The sequence below is a fragment of the Callithrix jacchus genome, chromosome 2 (genome assembly GCF_049354715.1).
Source record: "Callithrix jacchus isolate 240 chromosome 2, calJac240_pri, whole genome shotgun sequence".
NCBI classification, from domain to species: domain Eukaryota; kingdom Metazoa; phylum Chordata; class Mammalia; order Primates; family Cebidae; genus Callithrix; species Callithrix jacchus.
Genome location: NC_133503.1, coordinates 72,080,225 through 72,105,342, shown reverse-complemented (window position 1 = coordinate 72,105,342; position 25,118 = coordinate 72,080,225). Strand labels below are relative to the sequence as shown.

Genomic DNA, 25,118 nt, shown 5'->3' with positions numbered 1-25,118 from the left:
CTGCCCCACAGGTTCTAGGTGCCAGATGATGGAGGAGCGTGCTAACCTGATGCACATGATGAAACTCAGTATCAAGGTCTTGCTCCAGTCGGCTCTGAGCCTGGGCCGCAGCCTGGATGCGGACCATGCCCCCTTGCAGCAGTTCTTTATAGTGATGGAGCACTGCCTGAAACATGGTCTGAAAGGTGAGCCTGAGGGGCGTTTGGGAACGTGGAAATTCGGGCTAGATATTTGCTCAGCATTTATTAATCAATGCCAGACATCATTCTAGGTGCTGGAATGCCAGCAGTGTACAGAACAGACAAGGTTCCTGTCCTCAGAAGGGACATTCTACCATGCCAGCTATATAGGCAATTTTAAATTTTCTAATAGCTAGGTTTCTTTAAAAATGTTAGATGAGATACCTTTCTGTGGGGATAAAAGAAAAATTTAAAGAAAAAAAACGGTTAAAAACCTAATTTGTTGAAATATTTTGAAATTAATTTTAATAATATATTTTATGGAACCCAGTATATCCAAAATATCGTTCAACACATAATCAGTATTTAAAAGCCTTATTAGGCCAGATGCGGTGACTCACGCCTGTAATCCCAGCACTTTGGGAGGCCAAAGAGGGCAGAGACCACCTTGGCCAACGTGGTGAAACCCTGTCTCTACTAACAACACACAAATTGGCCAGATGTGGTGATGTACTCCTATAATCCCAGGTACATGGGAGGCTGACGCGGGAGAATCGCTTGAACCTAGAAAGCAGAGGTTGGTGTGGGGCTAGATGAGATTGACCCACTGCACTCCAGCCTGGGCAAAGAGAGAGAGACTCTGTCTCAAAAAATAAAAATTAATTAATTAAAAGCCTTGTTGATGAGAAATTTTACATTCTTTTTTATACTAAGGCTTAAAAATTCACTGTATGTCTTATACTTAAAACACATCTCAATTCAGTTCCTCTGTTGCACTAACCACATCTCAGGTGCTCAGTAGCACATGTGGCTTGTGACTGCCTTCGACAGTGATGCTCTAGAGGATGAGATGGAGAATAAAGGTAGAAACAAACATAATTACAAAATGCTACCCTTTCAAGGTAGCAAAATGGGTTAAATGATAGAAAACCAAAGAAGGAACCTTTCAAATAGGGTAAAAGAAGAAGGTCTTGGCTGGGCGCAGTAGCTCACACCTGTAATCCCAGCACTTTGGGAGGCTGAATTGGGTGGATCACCTGAGGTCAGGAGTTCAAGACCAGCCTGGCCAACATAGAGAAACCCTGTCTCTACTAAAAATACAAAATTAGCCAGGCATAGTGGCGCGCCTGCCTATAATCCCAGCTACTCAGGAGGCTGAGGCAAGAGAATTGCTTGAACCATCTCTTGAACCAGGAGGCGGAGGTTGCAGTGAGCTGAGATTATGCCATTGCACTCCAGCGTGGGCAACAAGAGCAAAACTCCAACTGAAAAAAAAAAAGAGAGAGAAGAAGGTCTTTCTGGGAAGGTGAAATGTGAGCCCAGAGACTTAAAGGAGAAGAAAGAGCCAGCCATACAAGGATTTGGAGCAGGAGCATTCCTAGCTTAAAAAAAGAAATAAATAAAACAGATGCAAAGGTCCTGAGTGAGACCAACCTTTCTCAGCTTGAGAAAGACTCCAGGTAACAGATGTGCTAAGTATACTGAGGGAGAGGAGGGGAGGACATGAGGTCAGGGGAGTAGGGAGAGGCTTGACCATATATTCCCTTAAAGGTCACGGTGAGGAGTTGCATTTTATTCTAAGTGTCTTTGGAAGATCCTAAACAAGGGAAAAACGTGTCCTAACTTAAGTTCTTAAAAGAACTTATAGCTATATAGAGAATAGATTGTAATGGTGGGCAGGTGACAATATTAGGAGCAGAAAGACCAATTTTTTTTTTTTTTTGAGATGCAGTCTCCCTCTGTCACCCAGGCTGGAGTCATTGATGTGATCTCGGCTCACAGCAACCTCTGCCTCCCAGGTTCAAGTGATGATTCTCCTGCCTCAGCCTCCCAAATAACTGGGACTACGGATGCCCGCCACTATACCCAGCTAATTTTTGCATTTTTAGTAGAGATGGTGTTTCACCATGCTGGCCAGGCTGGTTTCGAACTTCTGACCTCAAATGATCTGCCTGCTTCAGCCTCCCAAAGTGCTGGGATTATAGGCAAGAACCATCATGCCCAGCCAGGAAGACCGATTTCTGCAGTTCAGATGATTATGAGGGTTTGGGGGAAAAAAAATAATCAATCATTGATTTTGCCATCAAGAAAGAAAAAGGAGGATTCTATAGGTGATTATATGAGGCAGCTGTTTTATTCCATGGGCGATACATACTTGGAGAAAGCACAGTAGGTATATCAGGGAAACTCTGTTGCCAGAGAAAGAGAGACTTACTTACTTACTTCATTTCTTTTTTTTGAGACAGAGTCTTGCTCTGTTGCCCAGGTTGGAGTGCAACAGCGTGATCTCAGCTCACTGCAACCTCCACCTCCCAGGTTCAAGCGATTCTCCTGCCTCAGCCTCCTGTAATCCCTCCTGGGATTACAGATGTGTGCCACCACGCCCAGCTAATTTTTTTCTTTTTTTAATTTTTATTAGAGACAGGGTTTCACCATGTTGATCAGGCTGGTCTCAAACTCCTGACCTCTTGATCCACCCACCTCGGCCTCCCAAAGTGCTGTGATTACAGGCTGAGCCTATGCGTCCAGCCAGAGAGACTAATTTATTACATGGCCTCTCCCAGTCCCCAAGACAAAATCAAGAAGGATTAAAGCAATGAAGTTTAGCAGCTTTCACTTGACTTTTTGGGGGGAGGCTGTGGGCCCCTGAGTAAATTTTGCAACCTGTTCTTATTAATAACACTTTTGTTTTTCTTTTTAGTTAAGAAGAGTTTTATTGGCCAAAATAAATCTTTCTTTGGTCCTTTGGAGCTGGTGGAGAAACTTTGTCCAGAAGCATCAGATATAGCAACTAGTGTCAGAAATCTGCCAGAATTAAAGTGAGTGAGAAATAGTTATGCCGATTTGATGATTTTTAAAACTTCCTCAATTTACTCATTTTTCAATTCCTTGCTGATAAAGCCCTTTCTAATTGGAAAGAGCTCTATTGCTCATTATCGACATGATCTCCAGTAAGATTTGACTCTCTCTGAGCCTCAGTTTTCTTTTCTTTAAAATGGGGACGGTGATTCCTGCTTGCCACACAGGCCAAATGACACCTTTGATTGTAAAGGTGTTGTCAACCAGAGGGCACTCACAGGAGGAAAAGGAGCTACTGGTACACCTGGAATCACTGCTTCAGATATATGTGGGTAGTTTTCTGAATAATACATTTTGGGCCAGATTGTAGCATCCAGGCCAAGGGACATTTGTAATTTGTTAGGATAGGACTAGCAAGTTATTTGCCATGTCTGGATTTGCCCTTGGGGTAGCTATGCTTAGGCTCAAAGTCAAAAACAGGCCAGAACACAAATAAGTAATCTTCTTGGAATTTGACATCTAGAAAGGGTCTTAGGGATCCTTGAGCCAATGCAAAACAGCCCTCTGCAGAGTTTTCCAGAGGGACTTGGACTGTTCAGCCTTTATTTGACCCTTCTCCTAGGGAACCAGCCTATTCCATTTTCGGATAATAACAGCCACCACCCTAGGACCTGCTCTGTGACAGGCATTGTGCTGTGAACATTCCTTTTCATTATCTCATTTAATCCTCTGCAACTGTCCTCTAGGATAGCTGTTAGTATCCTCATCTGCAAGTGTGGGAACTGAGATGAAAAGTGGCTAAGTAACTTGACCATGGTGCCTCGATAGGTGAGTGATGGGGTAGGAAGAGGACACAGGTTGTAAACCCTGAAGCCTTCTAAATCCCATGAAACTCCATTGCTGCCAAGCCCTGTGCATGCTTCTAAAGATTGGATTTAAACCTTCTATGCCAGTTCTGCCTGCCCAGCCTGTGTTGCTTATATTTAAGGCCTTTTTCACCTGCCAACCTTTCAAATGTTTATTTGATGATGACCCCCCTTTTTTTTTTTTTGAGACAGAGTCTGACTCTGTCGCCCAGGCTGGAGTGCAGTGGCACAATCTCAGCTCACTGCAACCTCCGCTTCCTAAGTTCAAATGATTCTCATGCCTTAGCCTCCTGAGTAGCTGGGATTACAGGTGCGTGCCACCACACCCAGCTAATTTTTGTATTATTTATAGAGTTGGGGTTTGGCCATGTTGGCCAGGCTAGTCTCAAACTCCTGACTGCAAGTGATCCACCTGCCTTGGCCTCCCACAGTGGTGGGATTACAGGCGTGAGCCACCACGCCAGCCTTAATGAGCTCTTTCATGAGCCTATTAAGTCTACTGCCTTGTTTCTTTAGTTGTTTTTTATATGGTACAATTTCTCATACTCTTTCTGCCCAGCTCACTCACTCCCTCAAGAGTAAAGCACCTACACAGACAAATAGTGTCCTGATGTTTTCTTTGTGCTTTGTTTATTTTGTTTTTGAGATGGAGTCTTGCTCTGTCACCCAGGCTGGAGTTTAGTGGTGGGATCTTGGCTCACTGCAACCTCCGCCCAGGCTGTAGGTTAGTGGTGGAATCTTGGCTCACTGCAACCTCCGCCTCCCAGATTCAAGCGATTTCTCCTGCCTCTACCTCCTGAGTAGCTGGGATTAAGGGGGCCCACCACCACACCCAGCTAATTTTTGTATTTTCAGTGGAGACGGGGTTTCACCATGTTGGCCAGGCTGTTTTCCAACTCCTGACCTCAGGTGATCCATCCACCTCAGTCTCCCAAAGTGCTGGCATGAGCTACTGCTCCTGGCTGGTTTTTTGTTTGTTTGTTTTAAGACAAGGTCTTTGTCACCCAAGCTGGAGTGCAATGGTACAGTCTCTCAGCTCACTGCAACCTCCACCTCCCAGGCTCAAGAAGTGATCCTTCCACAGCCTCCCCAGTAGTTGGGACTGTAGGCTGAGGCAGGAGAACTGCCTGAACCCAGGAGGTGGAGATTACAGTGAGCTAAGATCATGCCACTGTGCTCCAGCCTGGGCTACAGAGTGAGACTCCGTCTAAAAAAAAAAAAAAAAAATGCGCCTGCACCCAGTAGTTCTACTTACATGCATTTTATCCTACACCCTGTAACACATGAAAACGATATGTTCAGAATGGTCTGTTGCAGTCGTTATTTATAACAGCAGATTAGAACCACCCTAGATTTTTTTAACCCAGCTAAATATGGTGCTGTCCAATAAAGACACACTAAAGCTATTCTGTGTACTGATAATGGAAAGATTTTCAAGATGACGGATACTCGGTGAAATAAGTAGGTTGAGAACTGCATGTAAAACATGTTCAATTTTTTTGTAAAAAGGGAAAAATAATTTATAACATTTTTATGTGTAGAAACATGTCTTGGAAATGAATTTAGACAAAAAACACTATATTAATATATAGGGAAGGGGGATGGGAAGGTAGAGGACAAGGAGACAAGTACATATCTTTTAATACTGGGTTTTTTTTGAAACAGAGTCTCACTCTGTCACCCAGGCTGGAGCACAGTGGCATGGATCTTGGCCCACTGCAGTCTCTGTCTCCCAGGTTCAAGCAATTCTTGCCCCTCAGCTTCATGAGTAGCCGGGATTACAGGCATGAGTCACCATACCGAACTAATTTTTGTATTTCTAGTTGAGATGGGGTTTCACCATGTTGGTCAGGCTGGTGTCGAGCTCCTGGCCTCACGTGATCCACTGTGCCCAGCCTACTTTCTAGGCTTTAAACCAAGTGAAGATATTACCCATTCAAAAATAATGCAGCATTAAAGTGCACATACTGTTTCTGTAGCCTTTTTTTCATGTATTCTACTTAGTAATAGATTTTAAATCTCTTTGTGTATCAAATATTTATCTACAGTATCATTTTTTAAATGGCCAAATCATGTTCTGTTATATATCTAATTTAGCCCTTGTAGCTGTCTTCAAATTCTCAGTACCATAAACCATGATAATGATCTGATAACCATCCCCAAACATACATCTTTGTGTCCATCTTCAGTTATTTCCCTAGGATATATTACTAGATGTAGAATTTTGGTAATCTCTTGTCATCAAATTGCCACTAGAAAATTACACAGTTGGCTGGGCCCAGTGGCTCACACCTATAATCCCAACACTTTGAGAGGCCAAGGCAGGAAGACTGCTTGAGCCCAAGAGTTTGAAACCAGCCTGGGCAACATGGCAAAACCCTATCTCTACAAAAAAAAAAAAAAAAAATCAGCTGGGCATGATAGCGTGTGCCTACTGTCCCAGCTACACTGGAGGTTTAACACAGGATTATCTCTTGAGCCTGGGAGGTGGAGGCTGCAGTGAGCCATGATCATTCCATTGCACAACAGCATGGGTGACTGAGCAAGACCCTATCTCAAAAAAAAAAAAAGTTGGAAAGTTTATAGTCTCACCAAGCAGCACTTGAGAGGCCTTTTTTCTTTTAACATTTATGCAGGCCTGTTCCTTTTTTCCTTTCTTTTCTTTTTCTCTCTTTTCTTTCCTCTTCTCTTCTACTTCTCTGGAGAGAATGCTGGAATGCAGAAATATTACGCCTTTAAGATTAGGGCCAGGTGCATTGGCTCACAGTTGTAATCCCAGCAGTTTGGGAGGCTGAGGTAGGCAGATCACTTGCGGTCAGGAGTTAGATATGAACCTGGCCAACATGGTAAGCCCCCATCTCTACTAAAAATATAAAACTTAGCCGGGCATGGTGGCATGTGCCTGTAATCCCAGCTACTTGGGAGGCCAGAAGTCTGAGCAGGAGAATCACTTGAACCTGGGAGGCGGAGGATGCAGTGAGCTGAGATCACGCCAGTGAGTTATCTTGCCACTACACTCTATCTAGCTAGCCTGGGTGGCAGAGTGAGACTCCATCTCAAAAAAAAAAAAATAAAGATTGGTTGCACAACATTGTGAATGTACTTAATACTACTTAACTGTAAGACTAAAAATGATTAAGATGGTTAATTTTATGTTCTATGTATTTTACCCCAATTAATAATAAAACATAAAATTGTACCTTTGAGGCCAGGTGCAGTGGCTCATGCCTGTAATCCCAGTACTTTGGTATGCCAAGACAGGCCAGTCACTTGAGGCAAGGAGTTTGAAACCAGCCTGACCAACATGGCAAAACCCTGCCTCTACTGCATACACAAAAATCTGCCAGGTGCAGTGGCACATGCCTATAATCCCAGCTGCTTGGAGGCTGAGGCATGAGAATCACTTGAACCCAAGGGGCGGAGGTTGCAGTGAGCTGACATCACACCACTGCACTCCAGCCTGGGTGACAGAGCAAGACTCTATCTCAAAAAATGTTGTACCTTTGAGCTAACCCCTTAGAGATTTTATGAGCTTCAGCACTTTAACAATACTAAGTTCTCTATTAGTCTTTTGAAAGAATGTTTATCCATTGTACAAATCTGACCTGATATCTTCCTGTGATATTTTTTGAATATAAGCAAAGCAGATTGCCATTAGAAAATTGCACAGTTGGCTGGGCACAGTGGCTCCCACCTATAATCCCAACAGTTTGAGAGGCCAAGGCAGGAAGATTGCTTGAGCCCAAGAGTTTGAGCCCGGATATTGTATTATTACAAATATAGTATCTAATTGTATTTGTAGTAATACCCAAAGATGTGTGGCGAGCCATTTTCTCTGCCTGCCCAGGCCATGTGCATCCCTCCCCAACCACAAATAGCTATTCTTAGAGTATCCTCTGCATTTACAAGGCTGTGTATCATATGTGTTTTCCTGGCTAAATCCGGTTTCTTTTCTGTGTTATCGTTATGCCACAATAGTTTGATTTTCTGTTTGAATTCTAGGACAGCTGTGGGAAGAGGCCGAGCTTGGCTGTATCTTGCACTCATGCAAAAGAAACTGGCAGATTATCTGAAAGTACTTATAGACAATAAACATCTCTTAAGGTATTTCATCAACTATATTTGCTTATCTTTTGCTTGCTAAATAATTAGAACATAGGCTAGGCACGGTGGCTCACGCCTATAATCCCAGCACTTTGGGAAGCCACGATGGGTGGATTGCTTGAGGTTGGGAGTTCAAGACCAGCCTGACCAACATGGTGAAACCCCATCTCCACTAAAAATAACAAAAATTAGCCAGGCATGGTGGCAGGTACCTGTAATCCCAGCTACTCGGGAGGCTGAGGCAGGAGAATCACTTGAACCCAGAAGGCAGAGGTTGCAGTGAGCTGAGATCACACCAGTGCACTCTAGCCTGGACAACAGAGTGAGACTCCGTCTAAAAATAATAATAGGCTAGGTACAGTGGTTTGCGCCTGTAATGCCAGCACTTTGGGAGGCTGAGGTGGGCAGATCATGAGGTCAGGAGTTTGAGACCAGCCTGGCCAACATGGTGAATCCCCTGCTAAAAATAAAAAATCAGCCAGGCATGGTGGCTTATGCCTGTAATCCCAGCTACTCAGGAGGCTGAAGTAGGAGAATCTCTTGAACCTGGGAGGTGGAGGTTGCAGTGAGCTGAGATCACACCGCTGTAACTCTCCAGCCTGGGAAACAGAGTGAGACTCTGTCTCAAAATAAAAAATAAAATAAGTGTATAATGTTTACAGAAATTTACGACTGGTTCATTTTTTTATATTTGTAACTAAGCAAACATCATTATAAAAGGAATTTTCTCTAGACTATGGTAATTTACGAGGGAGGACTCTTTCCAGAGTTAAAGCTCTCTTTAATTGAGAAACAGATAAAAATAGGTAATTGAGAAATAGATCTTTTACAGCATAGCCTAAAACCCAAGTTTCTCAGTGTTTTCAAGTCATAGCTCATTATCAAACATATCTTTACACCGCAAATAATAATTTACAATATTTCACATACTCTTGAGTACAGTTACACTGAGTAACTTTGAGTTATAGATTTTGTTGTAATGAACTCTTTTTCAATTAATTTTTTATTTATAATTGACACAAAATTGTACATATTTATGAGGTACCATGTGTATGTATATACTATATAATGAGCATATCAGGGTAATTACTGTATCTCTCACTTTACTAATAAACTAATTCTTTTTCTTTTCTTTTTTTGAGATGGAGTTTTGCTTTTGTTGCCCAGGCTGGAGTGCAATGGCATGATCTTGGCTCACTGCAGCCTCCACCTCCCAGGTTCAAGCGATTCTCCTGCCTCAGCCTCCCGAGTAGCTGGGATTACAGGTGTGCACCACCACACCCGGCTAATTTTGTATTTTTAGTAGAGACAGGGTTTCTCCATGTTGGTCAGGCTGTTCTCGAGCTCCCGACCTCAGGTGATCCGAATGCCTTGACCTCCCACAGTGCTGGGATTACAGGCATGAGTCACCATGCCGGGTAGCCTTTTTTTTTTTTTTTTTTTTTTTTAAGATGGAGTTTCACGGCTGGGCGCGGTGGCTCATGCCTATAATCCCAGCACTTTGGGAGGCCAAGGCTGGTGGATCACGAGGTCAAGAGCTCGAGACCATCCTGGTCAACAAGGTGAAACCCCATCTCTACTAAAAATAAAAAAATTAGCTGGGCATGGTGGTGTACACCTGTAGTCCCAGCTACTCGGGAGGCTGAGGCAGGAGAATTGCTTGAACCCAGAAGGCGGAAGTTGCGCTGAGCCGAGATCGTGCCATTGCACTCCAGTCTGGGTAACAACAGCAAAACTCCAGCTCAAAAAAAAAAAAAAAAAAAAAAAAAAAAAAGATGGAGTTTTGCTCTTGTTACCCAGCCTGGAGTGCAGTGGAACGATCTCAGCTCACTATAACCTCCACCTCCTGGGTTTAAGCAATTCTCCTATCTCAGCCTCCTAAGTAGCTCTGATTACAGGTGCATGCCACCACACCTGGCTGATTTTTGTGTTTTTAGTAGAGACGGGGTTTCATCATATTGGTCAGGCTGGTCTCAAACTCTTGACCTCAGGTGATCTGCCCACGTCAGCCTCCCAAAGTATTAGGATTACAGGCGTGAGCCATCATACTCACCCACTAATGAGGTAATTCTTAAGATAAAAGTTCTTGTACACACACACACACACACACACACACACACACACACCCAGAGTAGCCTGGATGCCACTGGATTTGGTATATTAGCAAATCATTGCTGACCAGAGCAGTAACAGACAGGGTATGGACCCCCCACTGCAAATGGCCGAGATAACTGGGCAATAAGGAAGTAAAAGCAGCAGATGTTGCTAGTGGGATGTAAGAAGGAGTTTTATGCTTGGATGTGGGATCCCATTTCCTGTTTATATGAGCGTAAGTGGAGAAGTAGTTCATATCAACACAGAAGAGGAGCCATTGGAGACACAGGAAGGGAGAGTGACAGTCAGGAGTACAGTGGCCAAGAGGAGATGAGAACAACTGGGGTCCAGGGTCCGCATGGAGGAGTTAACCTTAGACGGGGAGGGGAGAGCCCATTCTAAGCCACGGAAGAAGAGAGGACAGAGAAGAAAAAGTGGCCCTTGAAGCAGTGAACAGAAATGAAAGGGAGGGAGGAAACCCACAGTAGTATCTACTGTCTCCAGGATACGGTTGAAAAGGCAGTGCAGGGTGGGGAAGGAATGGTGATGGCAAAGCTGTTTGTGAGCGGTGCTCTGGCCTGTCCATCTCTTTTAGTGAGTTCTATGAGCCTGAGGCTTTAATGATGGAGGAAGAAGGGATGGTGATTGTCGGTCTGCTGGTGGGACTCAATGTTCTCGATGCCAATCTCTGCCTAAAAGGAGAAGACTTGGATTCTCAGGTAAAGTGAAATTTTGGCTCTAAGTGAAACACCTTCATTAGTCCAGGGACTTTACAGAGGATCTGCAGACAGGTATTAAACCTAAAGAAGGGCCAATGGCAAAGAGCCCTCTGGTAAAGGACCGGCCAGGGGCAGGTGGGGAAGCAGCTGGAGAAGGTCTTGGAAGGGTGAAGAAGTTGCATAGCCAGAAGTACACCTGGAAAGTTTGGCAGGTTTGGGAATAGGTAGACAGCTCTCCATGGCTGGAGCAGAGGATGCTCCGTGGGTGAGGTGAAAGTGGAAGCTAGGCCCGGTTTTTAGGCCATCAGTGCCATGCTGAAAGGTGTAGCTTTTATCCCCTGAGCTTTGGGAAGCTGTCGGAAGCTTTTTTTGTTTTGTTTTGTTTTTTGGTTTTTGTTTTTTTTGATAGAGACAGGGTTTCTCCATGTTGGTCAGTCTGGTCTCCAACTCCTGACCACACATGATCTGCCTGCCTCAGCCTCCCAAAGTGCTGGGATTATAGGCGAGAGCCACCACATCCGGCCACTGTTGGAAGTTTTTAAGAAGTACACAGAAATGATCATGCCTGGATTTGAGAAAGCTCAATCTAGCAGCCATTCAGGTCATGAGTTAGAAGTGGCCAAGAGTAGATACAGCAAAAGCTTTGAGGAAACTAGTCTAGAAGTCTCGCAAGGTTGGATGGGGAGTAGGAAGATAGAGTCGGCCAGGTGCTGTGGCTCAGGCCTGTAATCCCAGCACTTTGGGAGGCCCAGGCGGGTGGATCGCGAGGTCAAGAGATCGAGACCATCCTGGTCAACATGGTGAAACCCGGTCTCTATTAAAAATACAAAAAATTAGCTGGGCATGGTGGCGCGTGCCTGTAATCCCAGCTACTCAGGAGGCTGAGGCAGGAGAATTGCCTCAACCCAGGAGACGGAGGTTGTGGTGAGCCGAGATTGCGCCATTGCACTCCAGCCTGGGTAACAAGAGCGAAACTTCGTCTTAAAAACAAACAAACAAAAAAACCAAGATATGTAAACCATTTCAAATGGCTATGTAATATTTCATTTTTTAATGTACCTATTATATAACTAGTACCTTATTAATTACCTAATTAATTTAGATTGTTTCCATATTGTGACAATATTATTGCTGAGCACATGGCTGACGCCTATAATCCCAACACTTTGGGAGGCCAAGGCAGGAGGATCACTGGAGCCCAGGAATTTGAGACCACCCTGGACAACATAGTGAGACCTTGTGTCTACTAAAAATAAAAAAAATTAGCCAGGCATGGTGGCATGCTGCCTGTCATCCCCACTACTCTGGAGCCTGAGGCGGGAGGATTGCTTGAGCCTAGGAGATCAAGGCTGCAGTGAGCTATAATCATGCCACTGCACTCCAATTTAGGCAATAGAGCCAGATTCTGGCTGGAAAAAAAAAAAAAGCAAACCCAATATTATAAACATCCTTAAAGTTTTTTGTACTCTTGTCCATTTATTTCCTTAGGATAAATTTGGGGTTGTTGTGTCAAAGTATATAGCCTACATTTTGCTAGATAAGGTAAAACAGACCTCCAGAAAGGTATTCATTTTAGACACCCACCAGCAGTGTGGGGGAGAACCCATTTCCTCCTGACACTAGATGTGATGAGCATTCTAGGTCTTTTTCAGTCTCATTGACAAAACAACTCATTGTCTCAAATTTACAAGTATTTTCATGTTTTATTTATCATTGGTGGTTCATATCCTTTGTCCATTTTTTTGAGTTTTCTTTCTGTACTTCTTTAAAGACTAAGCATGTTGACCCTTTTTCAGAATTATTTGTTAGGAATTTTTTTTTTTTTCTGGTTTCTCAGGGGTGGTTTGCTCTGTAAAATTTTTTATTTTTTGGCGACCAAGTTTAGCAAATGTTCCTTTATACCTTCTAAAGTATTGTGCTTTGAAGATCCTTCTCTATCTAAAAATTACCCTAACTTATAACATCAAATGTGGGGTGCCAGAATGCGGGTCCACGCATCTGGTTGTCCATGTGTCCAGCCTTTACCCATGCCGCTTTCAGTCATGGACTCTGGTCAGGCACAGCTCAGAAAGCCAGCCCCTGACTTCAAGGCCACTGCCCTGGTGGATGGCCTTAGGCAGGGCAAAGCTGTCAACTACAAAGGGAAATACTTCATCCTCTTTTTCTACCCTCTGGACTTCACTTTTCTGTGGCCCACAGAGATCATAGTGTTCAGCGACCATGCCGAGGATTTCCATAAGCTGGGTTATGAAGTGCTGGGCATCTCGATGGACTCAGTTCACCCACCTGACTTGGATCATCTACAACCCCCGGAAGGAGGGAGGCTTAGGCCCCCTGAGCATCCCCTGCCTATTGACATGACAGGAAGCTTGTCCGAGGATTATGGCATGCTGAAAACAGATGAGGGCATTGCCTAACAGGGCCTCTTTATCATCGATGGCAGAGGTGACCTTTGCCAGATCACTGTTAATGATTTGCCTGTGGTGTGCTCTGTGGATGAGGCTCTGTGACTGGTCCAGGCCTTCCAGTACACAGACAAGCACGGGGAAGTTTGTCCCACTGGCTAGAAGCCTGGCAGCTACGATTAAGCCCAGTGTGGATGACAAGGAATACCTCTCCAAACACAACTAGGCTGGCCGATGGATAGTGAGCTTGTGCCCCTACCTGGGTACCCTGTGCTGACCCAGGAAAGGCCAGACCTGCCCCTTCGATCTCCACAGTCTGGGACCCTGGAGGGCTAGGCCAAGGCCTTTTCCTGCTTCCACCTGGATAGTTTTTTACACACTTAATATGTAAAATGTGTAAATTTTACACATTTTTGTCATTTGTTTTGGCATAGTGTGAAGTAGGAATCTAAATTTATTAATAGTTAACCAATTTTCTCAGTGTCATTTATGTATTATACTTTTTTCTACTAATTTGAAAGTCCACTTTTATAATATGTGAAATATCCATGATATGCATTGGGTTATTTCTGAACTCTTCTGTTAGATCCCTGAATCTCTGTTCCTATGCCAGTGGCTCATTCTTTTAATGACTGGAGCCATATAGTATATTCTAGACTCTGGTAGTTAAGCACCTGCCTACTCTACTGTTCTTCTGTTTCAAACATTTCTGGGCCATCCATTCTGCCAGATGAACTTGAACATCATTTGTCAAATTCCAGAATAAAAACTCCATTGAGAGTTTAATTAGATAATAGATGTGAGTGAGCATTCTGGTCTAGTGCTGTTTTGAATGGCAGTGCCTGTAGTGTGTCATCATAAAGCATATGTGTTTGCTGCTGCTTTCTGAGGGATGCTGTTTCTTATGTTTAGAGAGTGCTGTTCCACTCCAGTTTACTTTGTGTTTCTATTAGAAATGAATGTTGAATGTTGTCAAATACTTTTTATTGGATCTATCAACATGTCATAGCTGTTTTTAACCCATAAATATAATTGAATTAATGCATAGGTTTCTTAGTGAATATTAGCCCTGAATTTCTAAAATAATCCCTACTTGATCATTGTAAACCCTTGGATTTCATGTTTACTATTTGTTTGGAATTTTTGTGTTGCTGCTTTTAAGTGAAACTGTCTGGAATTTTCTATACTACCTTTGCCATCTTTTGGTGTCAGAATTATGTTAGCTTCATAAAATAAACTGGAAGGCCAGGCACAGTGGCTCACACCTATAATCCCAGAACTTTGGGAGCCCAAGGCAGGTGGATCACCTGAGGTCAGGAGTTTGAGATCAGCCTGGCCAACATGCTGAAAGCCTGTCTCTACTAAAAATATAAAAATAAGCCAGGTGTGGTGGCGTGCACCTGTAATTCCAGCTATCAGGAGGCTGAGGCAGGAGAATCGCTGGAACCTGGGAAACAGAGGCTGCAGTGAACCAAGATCACGCCACTGCACTCCAGCCTGGGCAACAGAGCAAGACTCTGTCGCAAAAAAAATAAATAAATAAACATATAAAATAAAATCAACTGGAAAATAGCCTTCCTTTTCCTGTTTTCTACAAGTTTATTCTACAAGATCAGGAATTATTTTTTCTTTGCAGGCTTTCCAGATCTTACTGGTATGACCACTTCACCCTTATTCCTTTTTTCGGTGTTTGTTCTTTGACTACCTTAACTTTTTGCATGGTTTTGATCAACTTACTGGTTTTCTAAGTCTTGGGACAATTTTTAAAGTCATTTACAATTTTTTTTTTTTTTTTGAGACGGAGTCTCACACTATCTCTGAGCTCGAGTGCAATGACACAATCTCAGCTCACTGCAATCTCCGCCTCCCAGGTTCATGCGATTCTCCTGCCTCATCCTCTCTAGTAGCTGGGATTACAGATGCATACCACCACACTTGGCTAATTTTTTGTATTTTTAGTAGAAATGTGGTTTCACTATGTTGGCCAGACTGGTCTCAAATTCCTGACCTCGTGATCTACCTACCTCAGCCTCCTGAAGCGCTGGGATTACAGGCATGAGCCACCACGCCTGGTCCATTTATAATTTTTTTAGATATCATTTCATTCATATTTATTATGCTAGAGTTGTATGAAAGCATTCTCTTACAGCTTTAGAAAAATTTCACTGTTCTCATTTATAATGTGTATTTGCTAAATATTGATCACATTAGTAGAAATTTGTCTGCTTTGTTGAACTTTGACAAACGAGTGCTCTTATTTATCACTTCTGCTTTGGTAGTAGGGCTTTATTTGCTTTCTAATCCATTACTTTTTGCTTTGGGTATTAATTCTTTCTTATCTTTCTATTGTTGGGTTTTTTGGCTGAATTTTTTTAGATTTGGTTTTTTATTGTAAAAGAAATTCTTGCTTTTTTTTTTTTAGAATTTCTTTGAAGAGTCTTTCTCCTTATAAAAATCTTGAGTGTAGTATTTTAGGCCTGATCCTAGGCAAATTACAAAGAAAACAACTGGTAGGCCTCATGGGGGAAACTTCCCTGCCCATATCAGACTTGGGGACTACCACTGTGTTGCAGCAAGAACTCAGGCCCCTGTAACAGGTCGTAGCTGTATTCCTACTGCAGGCATCTCTGTATGGAAACCTCCTTACTGGAGGCTTGTGAGTGCAGGTTCTATCAGGAATTTCTGCTGAGACTACCTTATTAGGTTGTCCTTAATGACACATTCTTCACCCTGAGTCAGTACCTGGTACTTTCCCACTCTGAGCCCTTTCTACTCTCTCTCCCCTGGCACCAGGGTACACAAAATCCCAAAGCCTTTTGTTCAGGGCTTACTCAGCACTGGGAATCCTCCCACATGTGCATTGACCCACTTGGCCCTCCCAAGGCATCATCAGTCCATAGAGAAAATGGAACATAGGGGTGATCCTTGTGTCCTTAGCCTTTTGCTTATAAGTGGTTAAAGAGTTGCTTGATGGTTACATTCATTTTTAGTTTGTTATCATAGTTGACTATTTTGACACCTGGCAGCTGAGTTCTTGACATATTTTCTTTCAGCAATGTTTTTTAGATTCAAGAGTATAAGTTGGACACTTTTGTTAAGTGCATTCCTAAGATTTTATTCTTTTTGATGCTACTGTGAATATAAATTTTTCTATTTCATGTTAGTTGGGGAATTAAAGTCTGTCATTGTTTTTATTTATTGCATGTAGTTTTGTTCCTCTATTTTTCTTACACTTTTTTTTTGCCATTAATTTTGTATTCAGCAGAGAGAGGTGGAAGAAAGAATAATTTGGGTTGAAATACCTCAAAGTTATTCCTTTCATATGAAGTTTTCATGAATTTTATTGAATTGTTATTATTTTATTTTGCTATTTGTTTTTTATTTTTTATTTTGAAAGAAAAAAAGAGAAAGAGAAAGAGGGAGAGAGAACAGGAGTCTTGCTCTATTGCCCAGGCTGAAATACAATCTAAAAATAGGTATTAAAAACCTCTTTTATGCCGGTAATTGTACTTATCAGTGGAGACAGGAGGGAATAAGGGAAGAAAATAACAAACAGCCTACCAAGATTTCATTTAAGTCTGTGAAATGCTATGCAAATGCTGAAGAATGATTTACTTCCAATTATGTGGTCACTTTCAAAATACGTATAATGTGATACTGAGAAAAATGTATGTTCTGTGGACCTGGGGTGAAGAATTCTATAGATACTCACTGAATTTACTTGTTGCAGGTCTGAGATCAAATAATAAATGTCTCTGTTAATTTTCTATCTTGTTGATCCATCGAATATTAACAATGGGGTGTCAAAGTCTCCTGCTATTATTGTGCAGGAGTCCAAGTCTCTTTATAAGTCATTGAGAACTTGTCTCATGTATCTGGGTGTTCCTATATTGGGTGCATATATATTTATGATCATTGACTCCTATTGTTGTATTGATCCTTTTAGTCTTTGTTGCTATTAAAGTCTATTTTGTCAGAGACGAAAGTTACAACTCCTGCTTTTTTTTTTCTCTCCATTTGATTGGTAAGTCTTCCACCAAAGCTTTGTTTTGAGTCTTTGTGTGTCCTTGCTTATGAGATGGATCTGGATACAGCATACTGATGGGTTTTGACTTTTCCTTTCTGTGTCTTTGATTGGTGCATTTAATCCATTTGAATTTAGGATTAATATTGATATTTGTGAGTTTAATATTGTCGTTTAATGCTAGCTGGGTATTTTGCCCATTAGTTGATGTAGAGTCTTCATTATGGAGATACTCTTTACCTTTTGGTAAGTTTTTGGGATGACTGATACTGGTCGTTCCTGTGTGTAGTGCTTCTTTCAAAGCTCTTGTAAAGCAGGCCTGGTGGTGATGAAATCTCTGAGTGCTTGCTTGTTCATGAAAAATTTTATTTTTCCTTCATTTATAAAGTTCAGTTTGGCTGGATATGAGATTCTGGGTTGAAAATTCTTTTCTTTGAGGATATTGAATATTGACCCCCACTCTCTTCTAGTTTGTAGGGTTTCTGCCGAGAGATCTGCTGTGAGTCTGATAGGCTTCCCTTTATGGGGAACCTGACCCTTCTCTCTAGCAGCCTTTAGAATTTTCTCCTTTATTTCAACCCTGGTGAATCTAACGATTATGTGTCTTGGGGTTGCTCTACTTGAGGAATATCTTTGTGGTGTTCTCTGTATTACCTGGAGTTGAATACTGTCCTGCCTTACTAGGTTAGGAAAGTTTTTCTGAATAATATCATGAAGAATATTTTCCAGCTTGGATTCATTCTCTTCATGACATTCAGGTACACCTATCAAACGTAAATTAGGTCTTTTCATATAGTCCCATATTTCTTGGAGACTTAGCTCATTCCTTTTTACTCTTTCTTCTCTAATCTTGTCTTCTTGTTTCATTTCATTAAGTTGGTCTTTGACCTCTGATATCCTTTCTTCTGCTTGATCAATTCTACTGTTAAAACCTGTGCATACTTTGCAGCGTTCTTGCATTATATTCTTCAGTTCCATAATTCACTTATATTCCTCTCTAAATTGTCTATTCTTGTTAGGATTTCGTCAAACCTTTTTTCAAAGTTCTTAGTTTCTTTGCATTGGGTTAGAACATGTTCTTTTAACTCACAGAAGTTTCTTATCATCCACCTTCTGAAGCCTACTTCTGTTAATGGAATGTACTCCTCCATCAGGCCTTGTTCTGTTGCTGATGAGGAACTGTGATCCCCTGTAGAGGGAGAGGCATTCTGATGTTGGGTATTCTCAGCCTTTTTAGGCTGGTTTCTTCCCATCATTGTAAATTTATCCACCTGTCGTCTTTGTAATTACCGACTTTCTAATTAGGTCTCTGAGTGGATGTCCAACTTGTTGATTCCCAACGCTGGAATCTGAGCAACCCACTGTGCCGGCTAAAACAGTGGCATTAAGATTGATGGTGCTTTTCTGCCCGGGAATCTCCAGTCTGGCTTCCTTCTTAGTCCCTCCTTCAATCAGCTGAATAGGCTGCCTTCCCGGAGCTCCAAACATCGACCAAAAGGGGACCCAGTCCCGTTTACTCTGCACCAAGAACTGCTGTGCCGGCCACAAGAGTCGGACTGGCGACCTGTGGGGCTCCTCCGCAGGGAATCTCCTGGTCCGTGAGCAAAAAAATTCGTCTGAAAGTGTGGCATCCTCTCGTTCTCTGTGCTTTCACTAGGAGCTACAATCCCAAGCTGCTAGTGATCAGCCATCTTGGATCTCTCTCCGTTTTGTTTTATTTTTCTAGATAACATCTTCAGGACAATAGTTGCTTGCTTGTTGAAAAAGTTGGTACTAAAGTGTGTAATGTGAAGAGAAGTTCAACCTCCTCTTCTCACCCCACCCTCTGCCCCTGCCCCAGTCACTCTTTCTTTCCCACAGGTAATGGTAAAGATTCTGGGGGAAATCTTTCTAGAAGCTTTTCTACTTTTTCTGTGCATTTATTTACACATAGGTTTTGTTTTAAATTAAATCTTTTCTGGTCTTCTATTACTGTGTAACAAGTCAGCAGCACTTAAACAATAGCAATCACTGTATCTTTCACAGCTGGGGGCCAACTGGGTTCAGCTGTTTGTTCTTGTTCAAGAGCTCATGAGATTACAGTCAGATGGTGGCTGGGGCTGGAATCACCTGAAGGTTTGCTCTCTCCCACGTCTGTCTGTTGTGCTGAGAAGACCAAGGAGCTGGAGGCTGGAATGGCAGGGGTTTCTTGGACATCTGTATCTTTTTTTTTTTTTTTTTGAGACGGAGTTCGCTCTTGCTACCCAGGCTGGAGTGCAGTGGCGCAATCTCGGCTCACCGCAACCTCCGCCTCCTGGGTTCAGGCAATTCTCCTGCCTCAGCCTCCCGAGTAGTTGGGATTACAGGCACGCGCCACCATGCCCAGCTAATTTTTTGTATTTTTAGTAGAGACGGGGTTTCACCATGTTGACCAGGATGGTCTCGATCTCTTGACCTTGTGATCCACCCGCCTGGGCCTCCCAAAGTGCTGGGATTACAGGCTTGAGCCACCGCGCCTGGCGGACATCTGTATCTTTACATGGTCTCCAGCATTGTGGCTTCAGGGCAGCCAAGACTTTTTACATGAAAGCTCAGAACTTCAAATGCATATGCCTCAAGAGAAAGAGCTGAGTGCAAGCTGTATTCCCCTTTTTTTTTTTTAAGACGGGGTATCAACATGTTGGTCAGGCTGGTCTTAAACTCCCGACCTCAGGTGATCCGCCTGCCTTTGCCTCCAAAGTGCTTGGATTACAGGCGTGAGCTTCCACGCCTGGCCTATGTATTGCCCTTTTTAACCTAGCTGCAGAAGTCACACAGCATCATTTCTGCTGCATTTTACTCATCAAGACAGGCACTTAGGCCTCCCAGAGTCGAAAGTTGGAAATATAGTTGCCTTTTGGTATGTGTGTCAGAGAGGTTGCAGACATATGTTAGAACCATTACACATAGCCTTGGTTGCGACATAGTAGAATTACTACAATGAGGTTGTATGTATTATTGGTTGACTTGAAATTATATTCTTGAGTTTTGTTGGGTATCTTTTGTTTTGTTTTTTTGTGTGTGTGTGAGACAGTGTCTCACTCTGTCACTCAGATTGGAGTGCAGTGGCATGATCTCAGCTCACTGCAGCCTCAGCCTTCAGGGCTCAGGCAATCCTCCTCCCTCAGCCTCTCAAGTAGCTAGGACTACAGGCATGTACCACCGAATCTGGCTAATTTTTGTATTTTTGTAGACACAGATCTCACTGTGTTGCCCAGGCTGATCTTAAACTTCTGAGCTCAAGCCATCCACCCATCTCAGACTCCCAGCATGCTGGGAGTAGAGGCATGAGCCACTGTGCCCAGCTTTTCTATATTACTACACATGCCTCCACTGCATTCTTTGTTAATAGTTGCCTAGGTTCTGTGATATAGCTGTAACATGATTGAGTTAACTATTGATGAACATTAGGGTGCACCCAGTTTTCCTATATGTCAGATAAGAATGACCTCGTTTACTCATTTTCAAGTGCTTTATTTCTTGACAAAGCTGTTGATGTTTAGATGTGTAAGCGGTCTTGGTTCTCCAACTAGGGAGTGGAGAATTTTCCTGAAATACTGTTTAGACCATTTTACCAAGATTTGGGGGAAGAAAGACTCAGAAATGTCAGCTAAGGTCACCACTTTAGAGATCCAGATATTTTTTCTTATTATAATTACTTTGTACACAAATAATTTTGTTGATCTTTGTAAACAATTTGATTAGTGAATAAACAGAGAAAACTAAACTAGGTCGTGAAATTTCAGAATATTCTCTGAAATCTGCTATCTACTAAGTTTTTCTTCTAGAAGGTGGTAGGTTGGGTTTTTTTGGTTTGTTCAATTGACTGCCACTTCATAGAGCTGGTAAATGTTCATAGGAAAGAGATAAGAATGTAAATACCCTGAATTTCAAAGGTTGTTAAGGTTTGTGAAAAATAGAAAATTTTTTAAAATTTAAACGTGCATTTTATTTCATTTAGGTTGGAGTAATAGATTTTTCCCTATACCTTAAGGATGTGCAGGATCTTGATGGCGGCAAGGAGTAAGTACTGCGTTGTACATCACATTTTTAATACAATTCTGGCAAAGGTGGGTCTTCGGGCCTAGCCTAGCACTGGGTCTCCAGAAGGCTAGCAGAGACCCCAAGCCTGGAGGGGTGGTTGGGGTGGGGAATTTTGGGCAGAAGCAAATCCAGATCTGACTGCGTGATTGGGACTCGGGGTCAGGCTGAGTGACTGGGACTCGGGGTCAGACTCTGTGATTGGGCCTGGTGGAGGTGGGCAGGGCAAGTTAGGTGTGTCTGCTGTTTTCACACTCGTGGAGCCAAGAAGCGCGAGGGACAGAGGGCGTTCTGGGTTGGATATGCGCGTTCTGGGTTGGATATGCGCACCCTGGGTGTTTTCCTCCACTTGCAGAACAGGTAATGAGGCTCTTCTCTGCAAAAAAAAAAAAAAAGATTAAAAAATTCTGGCAAAGAACACTTTTTCTTGTTTTTGCTTTGAGATTTTAGTTTCTGTTTAGTTATTTTTAAGTGCAGAAGCAATGCATTATTCTCATTGTTTAAGGAATTTGGCTCTGCAGAATAGAGTGCGGGTGGAATTTCCCCATTCACACTGTCCCCGCACCTCCATGTCAATCCCACTCCTCCCCTCAGAGGAAGCTACCCTTATGGCTCCTTCCAAGACTGTTCAATGCTTTGCAGGTATTTGTTTGTTGGGCGTGTATTTTGCTTGACCATTTGTTCAAATATAAATGGACCAGAACTATATAAGTTGCCCTTGGACTTGTTCTTTAATCGTTGTATTTTAGATGTCTTTTTATGCCACTGTATAAGTCTCCCTCACCCTTGATAACAAGAGTATTCTTTTAAAATAAGTTGGGGGGGGTGGACTATAACATACTACCGTTTATGTTATAATAAAAAAAGATATGCATACATATTTATATGTTTTACTGTCTTTTTTTTTTTTTTTGAGATGGAGTCTTGCACTGTCACCCAGGCTGGATTACAGTGGCACGATCTCGGCTCACTGCAATCTCCACCTTTCGGATTCAAGCGATTCTCTTGCCTCAGCCTCCCAAATAGCTGGGATTATAGGCACCTGCCACCACACCCAGCTAATTTTTTGTATTTTTTGTGGAGAGGGGGTTTCATCATGTTGGCCAGGCTGGTCTGGAACTCCTGACTTTGTGATTCACCCGCCTCTGCCTCCCAAAGTGCTGAGATTACAGTCACGAGTCACTGCACCCAGCCCATATGTTTTATTTTTATATGTATGCATGGAACATTTCTAGATTGGCATATCAACCTTATAGTAGTGGTTGTCTGTGGAGCCAGGCATGGTAGGGAGTTTTCACTGTAAACCCTGGGATCTCATTTGACTATTTCACCTTGTGCATATGTTACCTGCCTTCCAACTCCTTTTTTTTTTCGTAGAGATGAGGGTTCACTGTGTTGGCCAGGCTGGTCTCAAACTCTTGACCTCAGGTGATCCGCCCGCCTCAGCCTCCCAAAGTACTGGGATTACAGGCGTGTGCCAACACGTGTAACCACAAAATAAACTTTAAAAAAAATTTTTTTTTTATTTTAAAGATGGCGTTTCACCATGTTGGTCAGGCTGGTCTTAAACTCCTGACCTCAGGTGATCTGCCTGCCTCGGCCTCCCAGAGTGCTGGGATTACAGACGTGAGCCACCGCGGCTGGCCAAAATAAACTCTAAATGTCAAGAAACAAAAGCTAAAATAAACCGAGTATCTACCAGTAAGGAAATAATTGAATTAACTATGGAACATCCGTAATATTCTACACTGTGGTATATTTTGCAGACAAAAAAAAAAAAAAAAAAAGACACGGGTCTATTGTGGGGAAAAGGGGAGGGCCGGTGGGAGGGGGAGGTGGGGAGGGATAGCCTGGGGAGAAATGCCAAATGTGGGTGAAGGGGAGAAAGGAAGCAAAACACACTGCCATGTGTGTACCTATGCAACTGTCTTGCATAGGTACACACCTATGCATATATACACACCTTGCATATATACAAGTCAAAAAATTCCTGGTATATATTTTATATTGTAATTATATGTACTATATGTATATTAGATAGATACCATGATTATATGCACATAGAAGGATACTCTGGCTAGGCATGGTGGCTCATGCCTTTAATCTCCACACTTACACAAGGTCAAGTGATTGAGACTATACTGGCCAACATGGTGAAACCCTGTCTCTACTAAAAATACAAAAATTAGCTGGGCATGGTAGCTGGCACTTGTAGTCCCAGCTACTCAGGAGGCTGAGGCAGGAGAATCACTTGAACTGGGGAGGTGGTGGTTCAGTGAGCTGAGATTGTACCTCTGTACTCCTGCCTGGTAACAGAGCAAGTTGCATCAAAAAAAAAAAAAAAAAAGATACTCCACAGGCTATCAGTATGGGCAACCTGGGAGAGCAGAACAAGTTAAAGGAAAAATATGACTATACCAGAAAACAAATACAGCACCCATGGCATGAACCTGTGTAGGATAATCCCCTTTTATGTGGATTGCATATGGATATATGTATGTAAAGAAATTAGGAGAGCCTTGATTGCCTGATGCTCTATTAAAAAAAAAAGAGAGAGAGAGAGAGAGAGAAAAAGAAATTAGGAGAACCTAACTTTAAAATGTTAAAGACTTTTCTTTTTTTTTTTTGCCTCACAATCTTACTCTGTCACCCAGGCTAGAGTGCAGTGGCATGGTCATCACTCAGTGTAGCTTCAACCTCCTGGGTTCAAGCAATCCTCCACCTTAGGAGGTGGAGGGACCACAGGAGTAGCTGGGACTACAGGTGTGCATCACCATGCCCAGCTAATTTCTGTATTTTTTTGTAGAGACAGGGTTTCATTATGTTCCCCAGGCTGGTCTTAAACTCCTGGGCTCAAGTGATCCACCTGCCTTGGCCTCCCAAAGTGCTGAGATTACAGCACTTTTTATTTTTATTTTTTTCTTTCTCTGTTTCTGTAGAAATGATGAGCATAAATATATATATATTTTTTAACCCAAACTGCCCTAGACTTTAGACTGATCAGCTTGGTGTTTTGGAAAGTCTCATGCTCTCGTTTCCTTCAGTATAATAAGGGTTGTGTCATCTGCTACTTGCAAAGCCATTTGCATGTGGCAGGTTGGTATTTTCACCTTGCTTGCTTGCTCATCCTGAAACCTTGGTCTGCAGGGAGCCTAATCTCCTGGCAGTCTGGCCCTGGAGGCGCTGGCTACTGTGTCCCTGGCCAGCCTTGCTCTCTGTACTCTGGGAATGTGGATGTTACTAAGCTCTGGTTGTCTCTTGGTTTCTTGAAGACACTGGTACTTCTACAAGGTGATTGGAAGGTTGGGGAACAGTTACAAAGTATTAACCATGAATTTTTTTAAAATTCTCCCTTTTTGTACTCCTTTTAAAAGGCATGAAAGAATTACTGATGTCCTAGATCAAAAAAATTATGTGGAAGAACTTAACCGGCACTTGAGGTAAGACTCTTTTTTTTTTCAATGTGACAGTTACATACTCAGTATCCTATCATTGTTTCATGGAACTTCTTTGAGTTGCCGTATATTTATAAATAACTTGTTTTCAAACCAAGAAAAAAAGCTCATGATTCAGACAACATTTATTTGTGCAAACTGGAGAAGTATGATTTCTTCTTGATAAATGCCTGGGAAATCTTTATTCTGTGCTTTATGCAGTTATATAATACAGAAAATAACTACATTAAACCTTGACTCTCCACTCCTCACCCCACAGCTTTGTGGTTGGAAATCCCTTCATAGCAAGCACTGTTGCTGCTGGGAATTGGCACACAGCACCCAGTGCATTACGGCAGGAAAAAGAGTCAAGAACCACTGGGCTAGGCTCTCTAGAGCAACATACTAGGGATCACAGGCATCTTTATCTTGATT

General features: G+C 42.5%; 1 protein-coding gene and 1 pseudogene across 15 annotated transcripts in view; both read left to right on the top strand.

The window, feature by feature from the left end:
- RUFY1 (RUN and FYVE domain containing 1) overlaps positions 1–25,118 on the top strand; it is a 95,274-nt gene that overhangs the window by 33,069 nt on the left and 37,087 nt on the right. For 13 of the 15 annotated variants that reach the window (XM_035290771.3, XM_054251950.2, XM_078364773.1 and 10 more), the window contains 6 exons: positions 12–185; positions 2,881–2,998; positions 7,847–7,948; positions 10,638–10,761; positions 21,170–21,231; positions 24,624–24,689. In XM_035290771.3, the coding sequence (XP_035146662.3) occupies positions 26–185; positions 2,881–2,998; positions 7,847–7,948; positions 10,638–10,761; positions 21,170–21,231; positions 24,624–24,689 (632 nt within the window). In that variant the 5' untranslated portion in view covers positions 12–25. Of the gene's footprint in view, positions 1–11; positions 186–2,878; positions 2,999–3,724; positions 3,807–7,846; positions 7,949–10,637; positions 10,762–21,169; positions 21,232–24,623; positions 24,690–25,118 lie in introns of those variants that run through there. The other 2 variants (XM_054251953.2, XM_078364774.1) reach the window with 2 other exon arrangements.
- LOC144581383 (peroxiredoxin-2 pseudogene) lies at positions 12,599–13,501 on the top strand (annotated as a pseudogene).